The 20,929-nt window shown below is 41.6% G+C and overlaps 1 protein-coding gene across 5 annotated transcripts in view; it reads right to left on the reverse strand.

Annotated features, from left to right (window-relative positions):
* LOC131683345 (protein retinal degeneration B) overlaps positions 1-20,929 on the reverse strand; it is a 111,496-nt gene that overhangs the window by 30,768 nt on the left and 59,799 nt on the right. For all 5 annotated transcript variants that reach the window (XM_058965238.1, XM_058965268.1, XM_058965230.1 and 2 more), the window contains 3 exons: positions 8,375-8,862; positions 7,263-8,016; positions 6,853-7,211 (listed from right to left, as the gene is read on the reverse strand). In XM_058965238.1, the coding sequence (XP_058821221.1) occupies positions 6,853-7,211; positions 7,263-8,016; positions 8,375-8,452 (1,191 nt within the window). In that variant the 5' untranslated portion in view covers positions 8,453-8,862. The remainder of the gene's footprint in view (positions 1-6,852; positions 7,212-7,262; positions 8,017-8,374; positions 8,863-20,929) is intronic.

Consider the following 20,929-nt stretch of genomic DNA (forward strand, 5'->3'; position numbering starts at 1 on the left):
TTGAAATAATCGTAAACGACACTCTGTTCGCCTGCTGCAAGAGTTACATAGACAGTGAACAGCATGGCTTTTTTCCAAAACGCTCCGTAACGACTAATCTTATGCAGTTTACCACGAACTGCATACGCAACATGGATTCCGGATGGCAAATCGATGCCGCATATATGGACCTTAAGGCAGCATTCGACCGCGTGGATCATGGAATTCTTAAAAAATTGGAATTACTTGGTTTCTCAGCAATGGCCGTTGCTTGGTTCAGGTCGTACTTGAAACGCTGTGTACAGGTTCAAATAGGTTCGACAACATCGGAAATGTTCTCAAACCAGTCCGGAGTTCCACAAGGTAATAACCTCGGCCCGCTACTGTTCTCGTTATTTATAAACGATCTCTCTTTGCTGCTTCCGTCCGATTGTCGTTTCTTTTATGCGGATGATACGAAAATTCCTAAAATCATCAAGCCTATCTGACTGCTTGGAGCTACAGGGTATGCCGCATTTGTTCGAGGAATGGTGCAAAAAGAACTTTATGTGCTTAAGTATCGCAAAATGCAGCGTGATTTCCTTCCATCGGAAAAGTTCGCCAATCGCGTATGATTATCAAGTTTGCGGAAGCTCTTTAACGCGGGTAGAGCACATCAGGGATCTTGGCGTGACTCTGGATCGTGAAATGACCTTCAAACTTCACTACGACGATATTCTATCAAAAGCAAACCGACAATTGGAATTCATCTTCAAAATTGCAGCAGAGTTTCGAGATCCTTTGTGTTTAAGATCATTGTATTGTTCGCTCGTACGCTCCTTGCTGGAATCTAATGCTGTCGTACGGTGCCCTTGCCATGCTAACTGGATCGCCAGGATTGAAGGTGTTCAACGGAAATTTGTAAGGTACGCTCTGCGGCAGTTACCATGGCGTGACCCAATAAACTTGCCACCATACGAAGACCGCTACCGTCTGCTAAACATCGAACCGCTGGAGGTACGACGGATCACCTCTCAAGCTTCATTCCCTGCAAAACTAATGACGGGCGACATTGACTGCCCCTCTCTGCTTATGCAGCTAAATTTGTACGCTCCAGAGAGACCTCTTCGTCGCTGAAACCTCCTGTCCCTGGAACCTCGGAATACGCAATACGGTCAGCATGACCCGCTTCGATTCATTTGCATGTGGTTCAACGAATTTGCAGATTTATTTGATTTTAATATGTCGTCCAACGTGTTTCGTCAACGGCTACTTAACCATTTTCGTGTCGTTCGCCATAATTAGCTTTTAAGTTTTTTTTATTCATTAGGACAATTTGTCAGATGAATTTATATGCTCACAAATACAAATACAAATTCTGTGCAGCGCTGCGGCACTTGCCTATACGAGGCTGGATGGCCCGGTGACTTCCCTGACTTTAACAGCAACACCAGCTTCTGTACCTTCCACATTTCGAGGAAATCTCTATCATCTAAACACTTCTGCATTAACATCCTGAACATGTCCGGATATGCCAGCTTCCAGCGCCACGTTTGGTATTCCATCCGGACCCGTCCTTCTTCTTCGGTGTCAGTGACCAGGTAGTTGGATCGTGCTTCGGGAAAAGACCCTCAACGATTATCTTTAGCTTACCCAGGCATATTTCAGTTTGTGTGGACGGGCCCTCATCTTCGTCATGACCACTTCGTACGCGTCGCCCAGGGATTAGCGTCTACTTCTCAGCACGGCTGCTTATGGCAAACTGGCTTGCTAAGCTTAATCTCCCGTTTTAAAGGGTCCCCCCTTCTCGAAACGTCGCTTGCGTTCTTCTCCTCACTTTCCGATCTTGCTTTTAGAGCCCGCCTTCTGGCTGTAAGACAAGCAGCGTGTAGTGTATGGAGCTACTCATTTAACCAGTAAGTTGTAGGCCATCTACTGCATGGTTCCAGTTTTCGTGGCATTGCAATGTTACAAGCCATCACAATACTTCTTGTAAGAACACCCGCATCAACGTACTGGATTCCGCTGTGCGCCAAAGTGACTCAACAAAGAGATTTTTGTTAGATTTTCGTCTTCCACTTTAGATTGCCGGTCGTCCTTCTCCGTGCTGCAGCAGGGCTCCATTGGCCGATGTGGAAACAAATAGCCATCCCCGGCAAGAGAAGTTCGAAAACGAGCCAACCAGTCCGTTCGGCGATTCCGGTGAAACAGGGCGTCCGGTTCACTGGTGCCCCGACGACCCGCGACTGTTGGTGTCTAGCTTACGCTAACGGAGAGTTCCCTGGCGAAAAATATTCTCTCAATACCCCTTCTTCTTTTCGCTATATGTATATCGGAATAACCGGTGGAGTGCCGTGGATCTTGGCGTCATTTGCGCTCCTCTTCCACGCTCCGATCTTGCTCTCTGAGCCCGCCTTCTGGCTCTAAGACAAGCAGCGTGTAGCGTACTGAGCTACTCATTTAACTAGTAAGTTGTACGCCGTCTACTGCATGGCTCCAGTTTTCGTGGCATTGTAATGTCACAAGCCGTCACAATCCTTCTTGTAAGAACACCCGCATCAACGTACTGGATTCCGCTGTTCGTCGAAATGACTCAACAAGGAGATTTTTCTTAGACTTTCGTCTTCCACTTTAGATTGCCGGTCGTCCTTCTCCGTGCTGCAGCAGGATTCCATTGGCCGATGCGGAAACAAATCGCCTGGGAGTCGCTACGGGGATACTTCTCGCACACTCTTCAGTCCACGGTCGCCGTCAGTCAAGGACTACAGAATGTCGTGGAATTTCTCTCGGTGCCGATGTCCGTTTTATCACGACACCAGGAGCCATTTGGCTCCCCACTTCGCCGCGATCTACTCGTTGTAATCCTCGCCGGTAGACCTAGCCTCCACAACGCGCCGACCGGTGGGTGTCGAGGTCTGCCGACAATTTTCACTACAAAGAAATATTCTCATAAGATAAATTTTGCAAATGAGAATTCCATTTAAAATAATTATGTTGAATATATTATTTTTTTCAAATTTCTTAAAAATATTTCGGGGCGAAGGGGTTCCTCAAAACTGGTAGATGGACGCCATTTCTCCGACGTCATTGATGTGAGGACCTTTACAGGCCCAACCATCGACTGGGATCATTATCTAGCAGTAGCAAAGATTCGTGTACGATTATCCTGCGTCACGAGTCCAAGAAACAACAGAACAATGCGATTCAATAACCAACTTCTATCGGCTGAAGGTATAGCAACTGAGCATCGCCAGAAGCTGGTTTAGCGGATAGACGAAACCAACGTAACTGGCAATGTCAATATCATGTGGAAGGCTGTCCACGAAGCTGGGACTATAACGACGCGAGAAGTGATAGATACAGCTTGGCGGCGCCAAAATGACGGACAAGCTGTGAATCCACCAGCACTCGCCGAGGTTAAGAACGTTAGCTGAAAACTGGTAAAGTTGCTGGGTTGAACTTCTCGAATACGGTAGTAAGCAGCTGCACCAAATTCTCAGAACGAAGCGGACGCAGTATCGCCTGCTAGTTGGCAGGATGGACTCATTGGCCCCATCTACAAGACAGGGCACAGACTGGAGTGCGCTAATAACAGGCGGATATATCGGCGTACAAAATACTGTCCGGTATCGTGTTTAACAGACTGAGATCGCTTTAGGACAGGATGTGCGAAGCGTCAGACGCACCAAAGTTGGCGAAATGATCTTGGTGCTGAAACGTGGTGCACAATCCAGCAGAGTGACATATAGGAGGATGGCCCAAGAGGCCTTGGGAAACGGTGCTCTGGATGAGCAACTGGACGAGGTCACGAACGCAGACGACGTCGTCTCGGCCGTTAAGGAGCAGTGCGGCGTAGAGATCGATCGGACCTCTGTACGTCTAAGGGAGCGGATGCTTGGCACGCAGGTAACCTATTTCAAGCTACCGGTCGCGGAAACCAAAAAGGTTACTGGAAAAGGGACGTTGAAGATCGGCTGGTCAGTATGCCCAGTAAGCATACCCCAGCCGCCTTCAGTGGACCGGTGTTTTAAATGTCTGGAGCCAGGCCACAAGTCATACGACTGTAAGGGCCCAGACAGGAGCAAGGCGGCGAGGAGGGACATAAGGCGCAGAAATGCGAGAGGGCACAAAAATGCCTTATCTGCGCCAGTAAGAAGCAAGGCCGCAACCATGGTATGGGCGGACCTGCGTGTCCTTTCGGGGAGGCCGGAAAGAAGAAGCTATGAACGTTACACAGCTGAATCTTAACCACTGCGCATCTGCTCAGCAGCTGCTGTGGCAGTCGGTCACGGAGTCGGAGAGTATCGTCCCCACCGATAACGGCAACTGGGTGGCGTCTAGGATGGCGGCAATCTGTACAACAGAACGGTTCCCGGTCCAAGAGGTAGTACACTCCTCTACGGAGGGTGTCGCGATTGTCAAGATCGATGGTGTGTTCTATTGTGGCCAATAGAACAGTTCAACCAGATGATCGACAGACTCTCGTCTGACACGGTGGGTCGGAAGCCGTTTGTCATAGCGGGTGATTTCAACGCTTGGGCAGTGGAGTGAGCCAGCCGCTGTACAAATAGCAGGAGCCAAGCGCTACTAGAGGCGCTTGCGAAACTCGACGCAGTGCTAGTCAATGATGGTTCCGCTAGCACATTCCGTAGGAATGGGATTGAGTCGTGGATTGACGTAACGTTTGTCAGTCCGAGTTTGGTTTCAGACATGAACTGGAGGGTAGACGAGGACTACACCCATAGTGATCACCTAGCAATACGCTTTAGGATCAATTAAGGTGTGCAGCATCCGAGGCCGGGTAATCCCTGTCAGGTACGCGGGTGGAAGACTAATCACTTCGACAGCGAAGTTTTCACCGCGGCCCTGGGACTGGAGGCCAACACCAACAGTCTAAGCGGGGATGCGCTGGTAGCTGTCCTATCACGCGCGCGCGACGCCACTATGCCGAAGAAAACCCTGCCAAGAAATGGCAGACGTCCGGTATATTGGTGGTGGTGCAGAGATTGCAGCCCCTGAATCCTTCGTCGGCGAATACCAGGTTGGTTTTCGTGAACATCGGTCAACGACGAATCAGATGTTCAGCCTGCGGATGATTCTAGACAAATTCCGGGAGTACAACTTGCAGACCCACCATCTGTTCGTTGATGTTGTGGCAGACTACGTCAGAACATGGTTTTTCGGCGAAGCTGACTAATACGTGCGACGTTGGATGGTTCAAAATCAGGCGTTCGGATTGCAGATGAGATCTTTACGTCATTTGTGACCTTAGATGGACTGAAGTAAGGCAATGAAATTTACAATTTGCTATTCAATATTCTTCTTGGAGCTATCAGGAGAGCTGTCGTGCAAAGGAACGGAACTATCATCACAAGGTCGCATGTGCTCCTTGGCTTTGCGGACGATATTGATGTAATTAGAATCGATCGTAGAGCAGTGGAAGAGGCCTTCATGCCTTTTAAGAGGGAGACAGCGAGGATAGACTTGGTCATCCTCTCAGCCAAGACAAAGTACATGGTCGCAGGTAAAGAGAGAAGCAAATCTAGTGGTGTTGGTTCCGAGGTAGTACTTGATGGTGACATGTTCGAAGGGGTCGAAGAATTCGTTTTTGGTACCCTTGTGACTTACGACAACGATGTTTCCCGTGAGGTAAAACGGCGTATTGCAGCTGCTAACAGGGCCTTTCATGGTCTACGTAACCAGCTTCCAGGTCCCGCAACCTACAAACGTCAACAAAATTCGCCTTATACAAGACACTGCTCCTCCCGGTCGCTCTTTATGGCCACGAAGCGTTGGCGTTGAGGGAGGCAGAAAGAAGGAGTCTTCGAGCGTAAAGTGCTACAGACAATACTCGGAGGGATATGCGAAAATGGAGTGTGGCGCAAATGCATGAATCATGAGTTGTACCAAATATACAAAACTGCGGATATTATTAAACAGATAAAATACGGCAGACTGCAATGGGCTGGTCATGTGGTACGAATGTCGTAAGAAAGAATTGCGAAAACAAACAAAATTCAGCAGGGAGCCTGGAAGAGGACGTCGACTTCGTGGGAGGCCACGAACACGTTGGCTATCCGCAGTGGAAGAGAACCTGAGATCCCTAAACGTGCAGGGGAACTGGAAGGTAGCCGCCCAATACCAACAAAGATGGAGCTCTACGATACACCCGGTATTGGCGATATGACGCTGTAGCCAACAAGGAACAAGGTAGGTCTGGCTTGCTTACGAGAAGCCAGCTTTACACCGCATCAGTTCCTTGACTTCCTTCACCACATAGCCTTACTCACAAAACACTGTTTCCCAATTCAAAGCAATATGGAGCTTTCCCAAAAGTAAAAAGAAATGAAATGCTTCGAAATGCCTGGGAAATAGTCATATCTGGGGACTGAACTTCTGAGCATTGGTTCATTCTGGATAAAGCTTTTCTGAGAAAGAGTACATTCTGGAATATTGTTTTCTAGAAACTGCTGCTTTGGAAGGAAAAGAACAGTTCTTTCTGGAGAAAAAACCTCGGTACTTTAGTTCATGTGGAATGCCTTTTGGGGGAAAGTCGTAGAACCATATCTTCATTGCAATATTCAACACAATGCAAATCATTTTAAATGTGACCAAATCTAAAGCGAAGAATATCGTTCGATGGAAGTGGGAACGCGTCGTACGTTTGAAAAAATGAAATCAATAAAAAAGTAAAACTTTTCTGAGGAATGACTTTCTGGGAAATAATGCATTCTGCGAGGATGCTATTCTGGGGAACAGTATATTCTTGGTGGGGGGCGGAATTAAGTGGAATGACTTTCTGGGGGTGATTTTTGGAGGAATAGTATACAATCGCCTAATATTTCTCGCTTGATTTGGATGCGATAGTTCATCAGAAACAGAAATTTTCTTTACCTGTATATCGAAACTATGAGTGGACCCAAGAGGCGAATGCAAGTGTCCTTTCGATCCGGCAAAGTGCTGCTGTTTGGTAACACCTGACAGATGATTGTTGATCAGTTGTCCGTGGTACTTTGTTTCATCGTTTTCTCTCCTATCACCCTCCACGTCGTCATCCTCATCGGAACTATCACCCATCGGTTGTTTCTTTCCTTTGGACGGTGGCTGCAGCAGCGCTTGTTGTCTGTGCTGTTGCGGTGAAGGAGGATCTATAGTTGGTTTCTTCATCACTTGGGGCGTTGAGTTTTCGTCGGTTTTTTCGATCGAATTAAACTTGTTCGACTGTCGACTGTTGTTTTCCGAATTGCTGCGATCTGCAAGTAGAAAACTCTAGTGAAAATACTTGGATAATATCTGAGACCTACCATCATCTTCATCATCGTCATCGTTACCCATTTTCTTTTGCAGCGCAAGCTGCGTCTGCCGTTCAATCTCTCGGATATCGTCCATGGTCAATCCATACCATTCATCCTGCCAAGCCCAAGCCTGTCGATGTGCCCGCACCATAGTTTTCCGCAGAGCAACATCATGGATAAACTTTTCCAACTTGGTTTGCATGCCCCAATACCGGAACTCGACACGACATAATTTGTAAGCACACATCAGCGACATGTTGCGAGCCGTCGGTTGACTCTTCCCCTTCACTTCCTCCCAGTGTTCGTCCAGCCAGTTCTCTCCCAGTGGACCACGGCCGGTTCTTTCCGACACGTACAAAGTCGGATCTTCCTCACGAGTATAATCCGCTCCCAGCAGCTGATCCTTCACGATATCAATCGTGTCCACTTGCCGATTCCGCAAATCGCCCCCACTGAGCTTAAATACGTTTTCCTGGTGCCCATTATCAGCAAAGTAATACGTTTCGATTTCCAGCGAAAACTTTTCTACAAATGGACACGTGTAGCGTGTCTTGGTGTACGGGTAGGCATTCCATGCCTCTTCCTCCACGGTGAGAGCGCTTTTCGGCAGTAAACCCTTGATCCAACCGGGCAAGTGACTGCCCACGTGATAAATCTTTCGCGTATACTGCCCATTTCCGCCGCCTGGACCGTCCTGGTACGGTTCGTTAACAATGATTTCCACCCCGCTTCCGGCTCCTTTGCTTTCTTCGCGGGATTTTTTCTGTTTGGGAGGAAAAGCGGAACAAAGAAAATGGTGTTCATTACAACAAGAAGTGATTTATAGGCTCGTTGTGGTGATTTAGCTTTTCTCGGGAAGTTTTTCGAGCTGAGAATTTCGGTTGTTAATTGAATATGTATGAAGGAAACAAATATAAAGGCGACTGCTAACAAAAGCGAAAAATAAAACCTTTACTACGTTTCAATAATTTATACAAAATAAGTCTTTCATCCACCGGAAACTATCCACTATGCAACCGAAACAGTTTCAACTTTAAAAGCATGTTAGAAAATTCCCCACAAGAAAACGTCATTCCTTTCAGGATCAAAGCACCGGCATTCTCTGTACCAAACCCACTTACCGCTATCATGTACAGTTGCGCTATCCGATACTCTTCCACCGTTAGCGGGAGCGGTATCCGATACTCCTTTATCAACATGGCAGCTTCGGTGGTGCAAAAAATGGATGTCACAAAATCTCTTGACGGAGGGAGGGGGGCAGGTTAAACCGGAAACGGTCCCGTTGGGTTTTTAACCTGCACTGACAGTGCAGCTTTTAGTACTCTTTTGTCTCTCAGTTGCGTACGCCGGATGCACAAGTTGTCCGTTTTTATCATCAAAATAACCGCGGTTTTGCTAATGGGTTCTTCTCGGTGGTGCTAAGTAGCCACGACATAACTGCTCCCTGGGCAATAGTTGTTGGAATGACATGGTGCTTTTTGCGCATACAGCCCGCTTCCAGGACACAGCTGGGTATTACTGCACGGGTCGGCTCGGTTACGGTTGAGTTGCTGCTGCTGTTGCTAGACTAACGTTACTTGTTCTGGATGTTTCGGTGAAGCACTGGCATCTGAGTGGGAAAGAGAAGAGAAAATGAAGATTTATTATCACACTGCGTATGTCCAATGATCATTGTGCTGGTGACAACGGGGGAAATGAGAACATTGTCATTGATTTATTCGTTCTCCGTGAAATAGTTCAACATAGTAACGGATCAACGAGGAAATAAACTATCCTGGAGGCCATACACATCGTTGTTACACTTGATGAAACTGGCGATATCGTAAAAGTACAATCAGGAAATCCGGGAAATTAAACATAGCGGATTATTTTGAGCTTCTGTATATAGGGTGTGGGGCCTATTTTCGCCCTGTTTCTATTATCACTCTACACATTTAAAGCCGTTAGGGACAATCCATAAATGACGTAGCATTATATGGGGGAGGGGGGAGTTTTGTATTTTGTGATGATGTGTGACGGCAGGGGGTAGGGGGTCATGTCACGCTACGTAGCTTTTTTGAAGAGGAATAACTAGCATCGGTTTTTTAATTACGCGGATATAGGGAAAGAGTTACCGTCAAGCTATGTAGCTACGTAATGAAATGACGAAATGCTATGATGGCGGAGGGGGGTTTTAAAAAATCACTCAAAATGCTACGTCATTTATGGATGGTCCTTTAGCGGTTAGAGCAGCGTCTGCCATCTTTGTTCAGCGCATTGGCTCAAATGGTAGTGCGACAATTGGAGCATTGGATTCGAGTTTTCCTTGCGCTCAAACAGAAGTATTTCATCATTCTCAGGACATTTTTCATTTTGCAGCGTTTGGTGGGGCAATGAGATGTGCTCTCAGTCAGTCCAAGGCCGATGATAGGAAAAGTGATAGCAGAATGGTCCAGCAGACCACAAAAACGCCTTGGGAGAGGATCAGGGTGTGGGTTGGGATAATAGTTAATGAATTGATCTATGCTTGACGAATAATCGCGCTGCAGAATGTGACGAAAAAGTTTATTGAACAGTACTACTGCTGGCTGTTCAGAAATAAGTATAATATGTTTCTCCATAAGGTTTGATTTCATATGATTTTGTGATTATGTGATGCCAATTTATAAATCTTAAAAAGTTCACTTTATCCCGGGGTTTTATTAAGTTTATGAGATCGCGAGCGTACGCGTGCGTGGAAGATCGCGAAGGACTCAAGCGTTTGTATGTTCACGTGCTTGTCGCGTATGTCAGCATGTATGTGATTTCGCGTGTGTAAATTCGATTTTGTAACTGTGTGGCCATTCCCATATTCGTGTGTGTTCTCGAATGATCTCGCGGACCGTGAATCTGTTGCAAAGTTTTTAGTGTACGGCTCAGGTACTAGAAGAGAGTTCCCTCCTAACACTAGAATTCCAGGACACGTTTTCATGGAACGTATTGTCTAGTCGATATGAGCGTCATTTTTATTGGTCCTACTGAAGGCATGAATCTAGGCTGTTAAGAACGAGTGCAGGGACTACCGGACGTGACCGATTCATGATCGCGCGAACGATGGGTTAATACTTGAGATCGCGTTTGTGAATTTATAAGTGCTAAAACGTTCATTTAAGTACCGGAGTGTTTTATTGTTGGCGAGATCGCTGGTGTAGGTATGTGTGGATGATTGCAGTTGCATGATCGCGTCTGTGACCCGGTTTGTGTTATCGCGAAGGCGTTTGTACGTTCTGAATGAGAGATATTGTGAGTGTATATGAGAGAATATGCAATTGATTGTGTTAGTGAGTGTATTATGAATCTAATGTCGTTTTCGTTTTTGACAGTGCACTACACCGGTGTAGTCGGTGCTACACTCATTCAAACTTGGGTGTAATCAGTCTGTCTCTTTTTTGCACTGCACCGGTGTAGCAACAGGTAAAAACAAAAACGCCATAACTTAAGATATAGTAATAACAGGAAAAATAACATGCCGAATTAAAAGAAAAAATACGAAAAGAGATTAAGGAGAAATGTATAAATTGACTGATATTTTTTGGTATACATGAGTATTAGATTCTAGGGATCACCAGAATCCAAGGTCTCCAAGCTAAAATTGCAGTCTGAAGTCCACCGCCAAACTCACGGTTTTTGTTTTGGGAATGCGTCGAGTTGAGACGAAAACGTAATATGATTAATAACGAGAATAACACTTTCCGGAAGTAGGGGAAATTTATGAAAAAGGCGTTTTCCGCTCGACTCTAGCAGGTCTTGATCGATTTTTGTTAGCGTTTGATTTTTGTTGTATTACCAATTATATGAATAGGAAAAATAAATGTTCGAAAACATTAATTTAAGGTCAAGATCACCGCATTTTGAAGCCGCCGATTTCGGAGGTTTAGCGTCTTCGATGAATTTTACAAACGTTATACTATGTTCATACTACATAGTTAAAACACGTTATAATTATTAGCAACAAGAAACATGTCATCAAGGTAGCGTTAAAACACGTTTTAACCCTGTAGTTTGAACATAGTATTAAACAGCACATCTATGTTAAAATAATTTTGTCGTTATATCCTACAAGACGTATTTATGAAGAATTTACTCTTCAAACAAATTTAGTTCGAGACTTGATGTCTTCAGCAACATTTTGGGGAGTGCTATTACAAACCACTTTGTTGAAGACATGAAGGCTCCATATGTTCAGGGTATCAAAATATTTTAGGCTATTTGTATTAACCTTTAAAATAAATTATTATGATTATACTGTTTATGATAGATCTCTTCTACTGTATATAAACAATAAAATTCAAAGCTTGAGTTTGTGAAGCTCACATCATAAAGTTATTTTAGAACAAAATAGATTAAAGAACATCTCGTAAATATCATTTTTAACTCGATATACTCCTTACACGTAGTATTAATAGGTACATTCCATTTTTTGACGATATTATTTTTCAATTGTATCGAACTACACCAATTTTGACAAAGAAAATGTCTTACTCCACTATCTGGGGCTAGGTGTCATTCTAAAATCCAAAATATGTCCCATGTAACGAAACTATGTAAGGTTTGCACCCTTATAACTTCGCTATTACTAGACGGATTTAAATATTGATAAATATTGGTCATAATGTAAAATCTCTGCAATAAAAGCAGTCTTTTGCAAATCGGTAAAATTGAGAAGTTCACGAAAGAAGGGAAAATCGTGAGGGAGATTTCTCAGGCAGAGCCGTCAATAGGAAGCATCTAAGTGACTCAATCGAACACGAAAAGTAGGGGTGGGCGTAGCGTAGTCGGTAAATCGATTGCCTTGTACGCAGCGCACCTGGGTTCTAGGCCCGACCCCGCACATAGGGTTAGAAATTTCCCATAAGAGATTTTTCTAATCCGAAGAGGCGAATGACGTTAAGGTTAAAATATCTATAATCGAAAAAACACGAAAAGTTATAAATAAATGTGCCGTGTGGCTGTTTGAATCAGTAGTTGCACTTTTGCCAAACAAGTAGCATTGAGGGGATGGGCATAGCATAGTAGGTAGATCGATTGCCTTGTACTCAGCTCTCCTGGGTTCGATTCCCAATCCCGCATATAGGGTTAGATTTTTCCAAAGAAACTTCTCTAACCCGAAAAGAGTCGAATGACGCTAAAGTTAAAAGTTCCATAATCAAAATAAAAAAGTAGCATCGTGGCTACAGTGTCTCGTACGACAGATTTGAGCACCCAGCACACTACGCTTCCTTGAATGACATCGTCCTCGACTATTTAAGGAATATCATTCCTCGGGCGGGTTGATTCTCCCGTCAAACGTCGGGCCGTAAAGAACAGCAGTAGTAGTCAGGCATGTTACGACAATGCGCTGCGATGAGTGCTGCATTTGATCACTGCTACCGCTGGGGGTGAGGACGACGTCAGGCTCGGATATATCTTGAGGCTTTTCTTTTTTTCAAAAAGACATCTACAATGAGTGACCCTTATTGTTTACTTTCTCTTCTGTTAATAATTCGGTTGCTTTAACATTTATCCCTCAACTCTTTGCATAATATGCCAGTTAAAACCACCGTCTTTCGATATGTACTGTAAAATAATTGAAATGTGCTACCGTGACGCCGTAAAAATCTAAAGAGGAAGTAAACAAAGAGAGTCACTCTAGATATGTCGTTTTAAATAAAAGCTCTATATATAACATTCAGCAATGCTCGGGCGAGCTCATTCTCTGGTCGACCGTCGGAGCGGAGACGATAACAGTAGTCGACAGGTATATTTAAATTATCCAATGCGCTGTGTACTGCTTTGCACACCACAAGTACACCACTGAGTACGGCACTCAGTGTCAGTGCTAGTTGAGAGCATGCCGTTACGATGAATCTAGTGCCGCGTTGTTTTTTCGACACTACAGTTTTTAAACTTCGGCAAAAAACAAATCGACGGTTCTCAAATTTGGAAAGCCGATTGTTTTGAGCTTCGTGGAGCACCTTTAAACTCGGTGTATTTGCACCCGCACACTATCTTGCTCATTTCGGTGCGTGTCGGAAAGATTTGATTTCTTTAGATAGTTCCGCATAAAAGATTAAAATCTCGGCTAATTGATTCGAGCGTATCGAAAATGTTGAGCCCTAGTTAGCCCGACCCATATCGTAATCCTACTTATATTAAGCTGTTGTATTTTTAGTGTATGGTACAGATGGTAGAAAAGAGTCCGTTTCCCCATATCACTAGAGTTCCAGGTCATGTCACCATGAAACGTGTTGTTTAGTGAATATGAGCGGAGAGGTAAGACTTCAGGACGTGACCGTTTCATGATCGCGCGAGTGGTGGGTTAATGTTTAAGACAGCGTAAGGAAGTTTAAAGGTGCTACGTTTACTTAACTACCGGGGTGTTTTCATGTTGGCGAAATCACGGGCGTAAATATGAGTGGATTTTTGCCATTACATAGTCGCGTTTGTGACCAGGTTTGTGTTATCGCGAAGGGCACGAGGGTTTGTACCTATATAAGTATATATAGCGTATAGTAGGTATATACTAATAAACAGAATCATAACATGTCGAATAAAGAAAAAAAAAAGATAAAAAGAGCTTGATTAGAAGTGAATGGAAAAGCAAACTAATAGATGTACAAATGAGACAGACTAATGAAGTAGAATACAAAAACACATGTAACATGTTATCAAACTCGTCCAAATGCAGCAAATGTTGTATATTTACCATTAACGACAATTGCATTCTGTTAGACTTTCATCATGCTGTGCTGGCCGGGAATGGATGATTCATGGATCCGACCTTCTCGAATAAATAGAGCCACATGCACAAATTGAATACCGGAAGTATCCATTCCCTGACCAAATGTCACAAATACTCAGCCGAACGCATACACAGATAGATATACGACTAGTACATAACAATTGTACACTAGTACGAAAAACTACGATTATTACAAAACGACAAGTAATAGATTTCTACTTATGTATTTATTAAATTATTTTAATTAGTCTGTGCACGATGACGAAGTCGACCAATAAATGGACACACAATGACTCCCACTGTGAGCCCCGTCCACAAATACCGCCATCAAATTGTGGAACAATATTTGCAAACACGGCACACAGCAAAAGTCAATCCACGTCGACCCGCCAGTCGGCCACGTCACCGCGAACAGACTAGTAGTTGAGCGTTGGTATGCGCAAGTGCAGAGTATGAAAAAATGTAGAACATAAAAAAGGCGCATAAGCCCTCTCGGTCCCCTCGATGCACCACTATCGAGGCGTAATGCAATAACCATCTTATAGTAATTGTCTATCAGAGTTTCTGTAGCACGGATGCACGCAATATGCTTGATGATGTTTGTAATACCATCAAACGCCTCAACCTTGGGGAGGGGATATGTTCTTTTTTTTTCATTTTATTCATAACAAAAAGCAATAATACTGTTCAACACACGATCGGGGAACGGAACGAAAAAAATGGCGAAAGTTTACGAAGCCCGAAAACCCCTGGTTTTAAACTGTGAGTTCCCGTTCCAATTTTTTTCAAAAATCTTTTCGCATTGATGTAGTAGGAACCCTAAATTCCTGCCATTTTTTTATTTGACTGGAAAAAAATTCGATCAAAGATGCCCATATTCACCTAAAAGATGCAATTTAAAAAAAATCACGAAACTTTGGTTTTAAACTGTGAACCCGTTCAAATTTTTTTCAAAAATCCATGCCATCTTTTTATTTGTTTGCTCCCAAGCCCAGTTCAATGGGAATTTTTTTGCAACTATAGGGCATTACAATAAACTTTTCGATTTTCGAACCATTTTTTCAAAATCTTAGTCCTTAGAACTAATTTTTTTTAAATTTGTTTTTAGCGGTTTTCGTTTGTTTTGACACTAGATGCTGATGTTTTATGTTTTGTTCCCCTTTGGTTTTTTCCTTATATTATGAAATCAATATTCAAACGCCGCATCCCCTTAATGATGTCCGATTGAGCTAAAACTTGCATAGATTACTTTTTCGATGTAATAAGCATTTTATGTAAGAGTTTATGCGAAAATTTAAGATGAACATTTTCATTGATATCTACCCTGTAGGACCACCCTAGTTCTCATTACAAACTTTGGTTTCAATTTGGTTTCAACCCCGTTTCAATTTTTTTCAAAAATTTCTTCACCAGGGGTTTCCTTGCACCGTAAACTTTTGCCATTTTTTTCGTTCTGCTCCCAAATTTTTTTTAATTTTGTTTCGCAGTGTAACTAATTAATTTACTATTTTCTATTCTAACCCTTACACAGCCAGTATTGAAAAGCATCCTGACAAACACTGCAGTTATACTTTAGTGTTTTTCTTGTCAACATTAATATTTGATGCATATTAATATGTCGCAAATATTTTGAAACTTGAATAAGGAAGAAACGAGGACAACCGTACCGATCGTTTCAGTTTACAGGGAGCTATGATAAAACGTTGGGAGTGACTTTGCTAAGAAGGTTAATGTCACTCTTTTGGTCCTTTGGGATAGGACAGAGGTATTTACACCTTGCAGTGTAACTAATTAATTTACTTGCATAAAAATAACTTCATATTCAACAAGAGAAAAAGTATAAAATTACAAATTTTGCACTTTGTATAAAGTGGTATTATTATTTTGTCTTGCTTCAGCTTACATGCCAATGCATTGCATTTTGCTATATGACTTTTATTTGTAACTCAAGTTCTATTGCTGATGAGCTAATATTGAAATCGAAACAAGGTTCAGCTAGCGATCTAATGCGTTGCTTTTTGCCTTACTACTCATTCATAGGGAGAAAATTGGATTAAAATTATTTCGTGAGTGAATGGCACTTTTGTAAGTCAAGAAAGTTTGCCTTCGTCTCATCGGTTTGGCAGAACCGACGGTAACATTATATAGGCTGCTAAACTTATTGTTCATTAACCTATTCAAAGTAGAATAATCAAGCAAGTATCCTGTCAAGTACGCAAGGCCAAGTGCGTGTTAGCCACACAAGGTTGTATTCAAAGCTTTAAGAAAATACATTGTTTACAAGCGCATGTTTTCAAGCCGAATGGGCCATCCGATCGGAGATCAATTGGTCGGAAGAGATCGAATGTCATTGATACAAAAGGGTCGTTTAGAAGTTCGATATGAACAAGCTAACTTTGCTTAATCTTTCTTTTATGAGTTGGCACAATAAACATAGCTTATTAAGAAAACATTAACGGCCATCACTTGATATACAACTTGGAAATGGTCCAAGTCAGGTCGATCCGCCGTATGAAGACAACACTGTACAGCTGTCGAAATACCAAAAGTGCGGGATGGCTCATGACAGAGAAAGGGAATGTCTGATACAGTATACATAACATATAATCCAATAATAATCCAATAATCCAAACCTGGCAATGTCCCTACTGTCGCTAATTGGGAAACAATGTTGACCTATTTAGGTAGGTAATTATACGCATATTAAGGGCAAAAAATCGATAAAATCGGCTTTACAGGAGTTCTACAAAAAAAGGAAAATGGCAAATAGGTTTCTGCTTTGTTGGGCCAAAAACACAGTTTTATAATAATATTTCTGACAGAACATTCGCAATTGAAAATCTGCATACTAATAGTAAATATATTTACGTAGATAAATACAATAAAGGGGGAATCGATTAAGGCGGATACAGCTGTAAACATCATTTTTAACAATTGTCTTGATTACCTTAATCGCAACATTCGAGTCAGTAATTCCGATAGCAACCATGCACCCCATTAGGCAGCGCCCCATTCTTGCATACAACTGCCTGAATAGACTCCCTCATGTCGATTATTTATTCGCCCCTATCCCTGGTCGTACACGACATCGCGCTGCAAACCCGGCCCGGTCGATCAGAGCGCAGAGTGGTGCAGTAGCTGTAATTGCACTTTCCTATGATTGAAGGATCGTCACCATCGCCGCAACTACCCACTACACTACACCACTATCCAACAGCAACCAGGCGGCCCGACCTCAATTATCATCATTTCTGTGTTGGCTTTTTATAAGGTCGCTCAATCACATTATTCAATTATCCGTTTTTTTCCTTTGATGAAGTACCTGCACTTTGTACACTGGATGACGATGCTTGGTCTTCACCTGGTTGCACCAGGGAGAGGCATGTCATCTAGAAAGCCGAAAAAATTGCATTTTAGTTAATTTTATCAAAAATCAAAAAATTCCGTGTTTGTTAAAACAATTATGCAGAATATATAACAGCACAAATCAATTTCCAGATTTTCATTATAACGTATGTGATATAGACAATCTACCACTGTTCTAGTCGTCAATTACATTATTGAAACGGATCATTGGATGCACAGTAGAGCTATCACCTTCCATCTCCAGGGCTGAAAATGTTTAACTCTACGAATATGAATATTGAGTGATGATAAATTTCTTCCATATACGCAATATCGTACAATGGGAGATGGATTATACACATGCCATAGGCGGGATAATAAATTTCCAGAATCTAGTGTTCAGCCCCACACTCCTCATTAATCTATTTTCATTCTCCCGCTGTTCCCGGTTAAGCGAGCGTGGGCGTATTTGATATCATTGTTTGGATAAACACACAGTGCTTGTTAACATCAGACCAACATATTTTACAGTTCATTAACAGGTTCGAAATGATAAACAAACTTATTTTGAAAAATCGCATTCCCCCAGAGAATGCTGATTGTGCTATAATAATTTATTGCGTTTGTGTTCAATAGAAAAAAAAACGAAGCATAATGCTTGATTGGAAAAGTTACACCAGCCCTCAAATGAAATCCGTTACAGCGCACTCCTCGTGGGCATGGTTCATTGATGGCTCCCCGTGGACCGTTGGCAATGAGTTTCCATTGTAGTAACATGCAAAGTGCAGCGAGAGTTTCTTTTTCCCATACCGTCAATACCATAAGCGGATTATGTAGTTATGTAACCTCGCTCCACACGATACAATGGTAGGTGGAAGCGAAATGTCCTTTTCTATCATAGTCAGCACGAAAGGGCGAATTGGAGCGGCCTTTATTATTTAAAATGTTATATTGCTAGGAAATTGCACATTGTATGAAATTGTGGGAATCGGGATGCTCTTTAAAAATATCATTATATTTATGTCATTTTACTGTTAAACTTTTCATCAAGGACGCTTTGAATTCTACTTCTTTATGACCGACACCACAGCTGTGACTTCACTATCTGGACTAGATATCGATCCATCAACTTATGAACGGGGACCAACGGATTTACTTCCCTTCCGAAGGAAGACGCGACCACAGATTCTTTCGCCTCAGAAAAATCTCAATGGCCTCGGCTGGGATTGAACCCAGACCAACTGGAATGAGTGGCGGTCACGCTTACTACTCAACCCCCGGCGCACAGTGGGACGAGCCCGGACTTAAGTCCATATATGAATGTTATGCGATATTCTCGCTAGTATTTTTCTCCTATCAGCTGAGCCATCAGAGACATTTTTGCGACATTTTAAGTGATTTGAACGTAAAATGAATTTTTGGCAGCTTTTTTAAGGGCATAATTCAAGTGCTTTTTGCATAATTAGACCATAGGAACTACGTCTGGTTATTTTCATTTTTCAAAGAAATGGTTGATTTTATGAATTGTAATACTTCACTAAAATTATCCGTGAAATAAAATTACATCGTAAAATTGCCAAAAATAAGTCACTAGTTGGTTTAGTGTTTAGATAAATGTTTGTCATGAATTTTTATTGAATTCGAACTTTTATACTCATTCAAAAGCTTTTAATTTTCTCTTTAAAATGAGTATATACCAGTTTTGCGAAAACTTGCGATAAACAGTCAAAATTAAAAAAAACTGTGAATGGAGACGCATGGTTATTACTGATATTGAATTTGAATAATCACTCTATAACTAGAATAATGATACGAATACATGCACAGCTTTCCAATATCATTGAGAGCATGATCTACAAGGGTTTTACTGGTGATCAAGAGTAAGGAGCCGAGTGGGAAGTATGTTTTTAGATGGTAAAGGTATTAAAAATGTTTGGAAATCAGTAAATATTTTCAACCATCTGAAATAGATTATAAAATGTTTCTGCAACTATGTCTTGCTAACTTGCGCAATAATGTCAAATAGAGTGAATATAGTTGAGTTTTAGTCGTTTGGTGAGACTAATTTGATACGAATTTGCATAGCACTGATATAGCTTAAGGGTATGCGATATTATCCAAATAAAATAACACAATTTTTAAATGAACCATATACACTAAAAAGGGTTTTGGATTCATTTTCATTTAAGATATGAAATAAGCAATATAAGTAACTTAAACACACTACGAAAAAAAAGTTAACCATCTTGTTGATCAGTGAATGTAATTAAACATTCCACTGAAACGCTCAAAATGTTTGCTTTGAAAATGATAGAAAATGTAATGTAAAAGCAAAATAGTCATTTCTAAAGCCCCATAATGAGATGTCAATTAATTCGTTTCAATATGGAAAATAAATACCAAATCTACTATTGAAAAAAAAATCATTATAAAAAACAAAATACATACTTTTGAGCCACTCTAATAAGTATTAAAGTTAATTTCTATTTTTATAACCATAACGGAAATTCAAAATTTCTTCAAAATTTTGCACACGAAAATTAATATAATTTTAAGAGCGATTTCAAAAAAAAAAATTTTTTGAGACACCCTAATGAATAGTAAACGTTTATTTTTGAAATGTTTTAATATCAAAAACAAATTCAGAGTAGTAAAATTACTTAAAATCGTCCTATTTGAACCGATACGTGAAAGTTTGGACTTTAGTCCACCTTTTGTTCTGCCACTGTGCGGCGCCGTCTCTAGAATTGTATTGAGCATTAGAAGGTAAAAATTTACCAGCTTCTAACACGGCGAGGGAAGTATCAATCTTTATGAAAAAAGTTTTTCGTATTTCTACTATTAACAAGAAAAAATAGTTGTGGAATGCTATATGCACTAAAAAAGTTGGACATGAAAGGGTTAAGCACGCTATATAATTCTTAAAAAGCTGGACAAGTTCTATTTTTCTAGCGAATTCAAGTTCTAATGATCAATTTTGTTTATTAGTTAGTAGAAAACCAAATATCTGCCCCGTTCCGTCGGTTTACACGAGATATCATTTTTTATTGCATTTTCATTCATTTTGTTTTTGAGTTGTAAGACACTTGCTGATTTATTAAAAGTATCTTGGCGTGGACTTGGCGGTGGACTCCAGACTACATTTTTAAAGCTTACTCCTATGGTTGTTGGTTCATTACACATAATCGAAATTAAATATTCAACTTGCACAATGTTTTAAAACTTAATTGAATTAGCCAAAGTATTGGGTTCATATCAATTCCGACCTAAATCTAAAGTAAACATCATTCAATTGCACAATGTATTAAATTTAAAATTTAAGTGAGCTTACTAAAGTATTGGGACCATATTAAGTCAAATGTTTAAAATCTGCCTAGTAATGTTGAAGAACCATCTTCGACGCGAACCAAACTTTCAAATAAAGAGGTTATGTTTCCAAACATAAGCAACTTTAAATACATCCCTCCCGTTTTTTTCTTCTGCTTCATCGGGCTATTTTTGTTTTACTTCTGTTAAGTTACTTTTCCACTACTCATGTATACCAAAAATATGAGTCAACGTATACGCTTCTACTTAATCTCTTTTCATATTT

This window comes from Topomyia yanbarensis, chromosome 1 (assembly GCF_030247195.1).
Source record: "Topomyia yanbarensis strain Yona2022 chromosome 1, ASM3024719v1, whole genome shotgun sequence".
In the NCBI taxonomy this organism is placed as follows: Eukaryota; Metazoa; Arthropoda; class Insecta; order Diptera; family Culicidae; genus Topomyia; species Topomyia yanbarensis.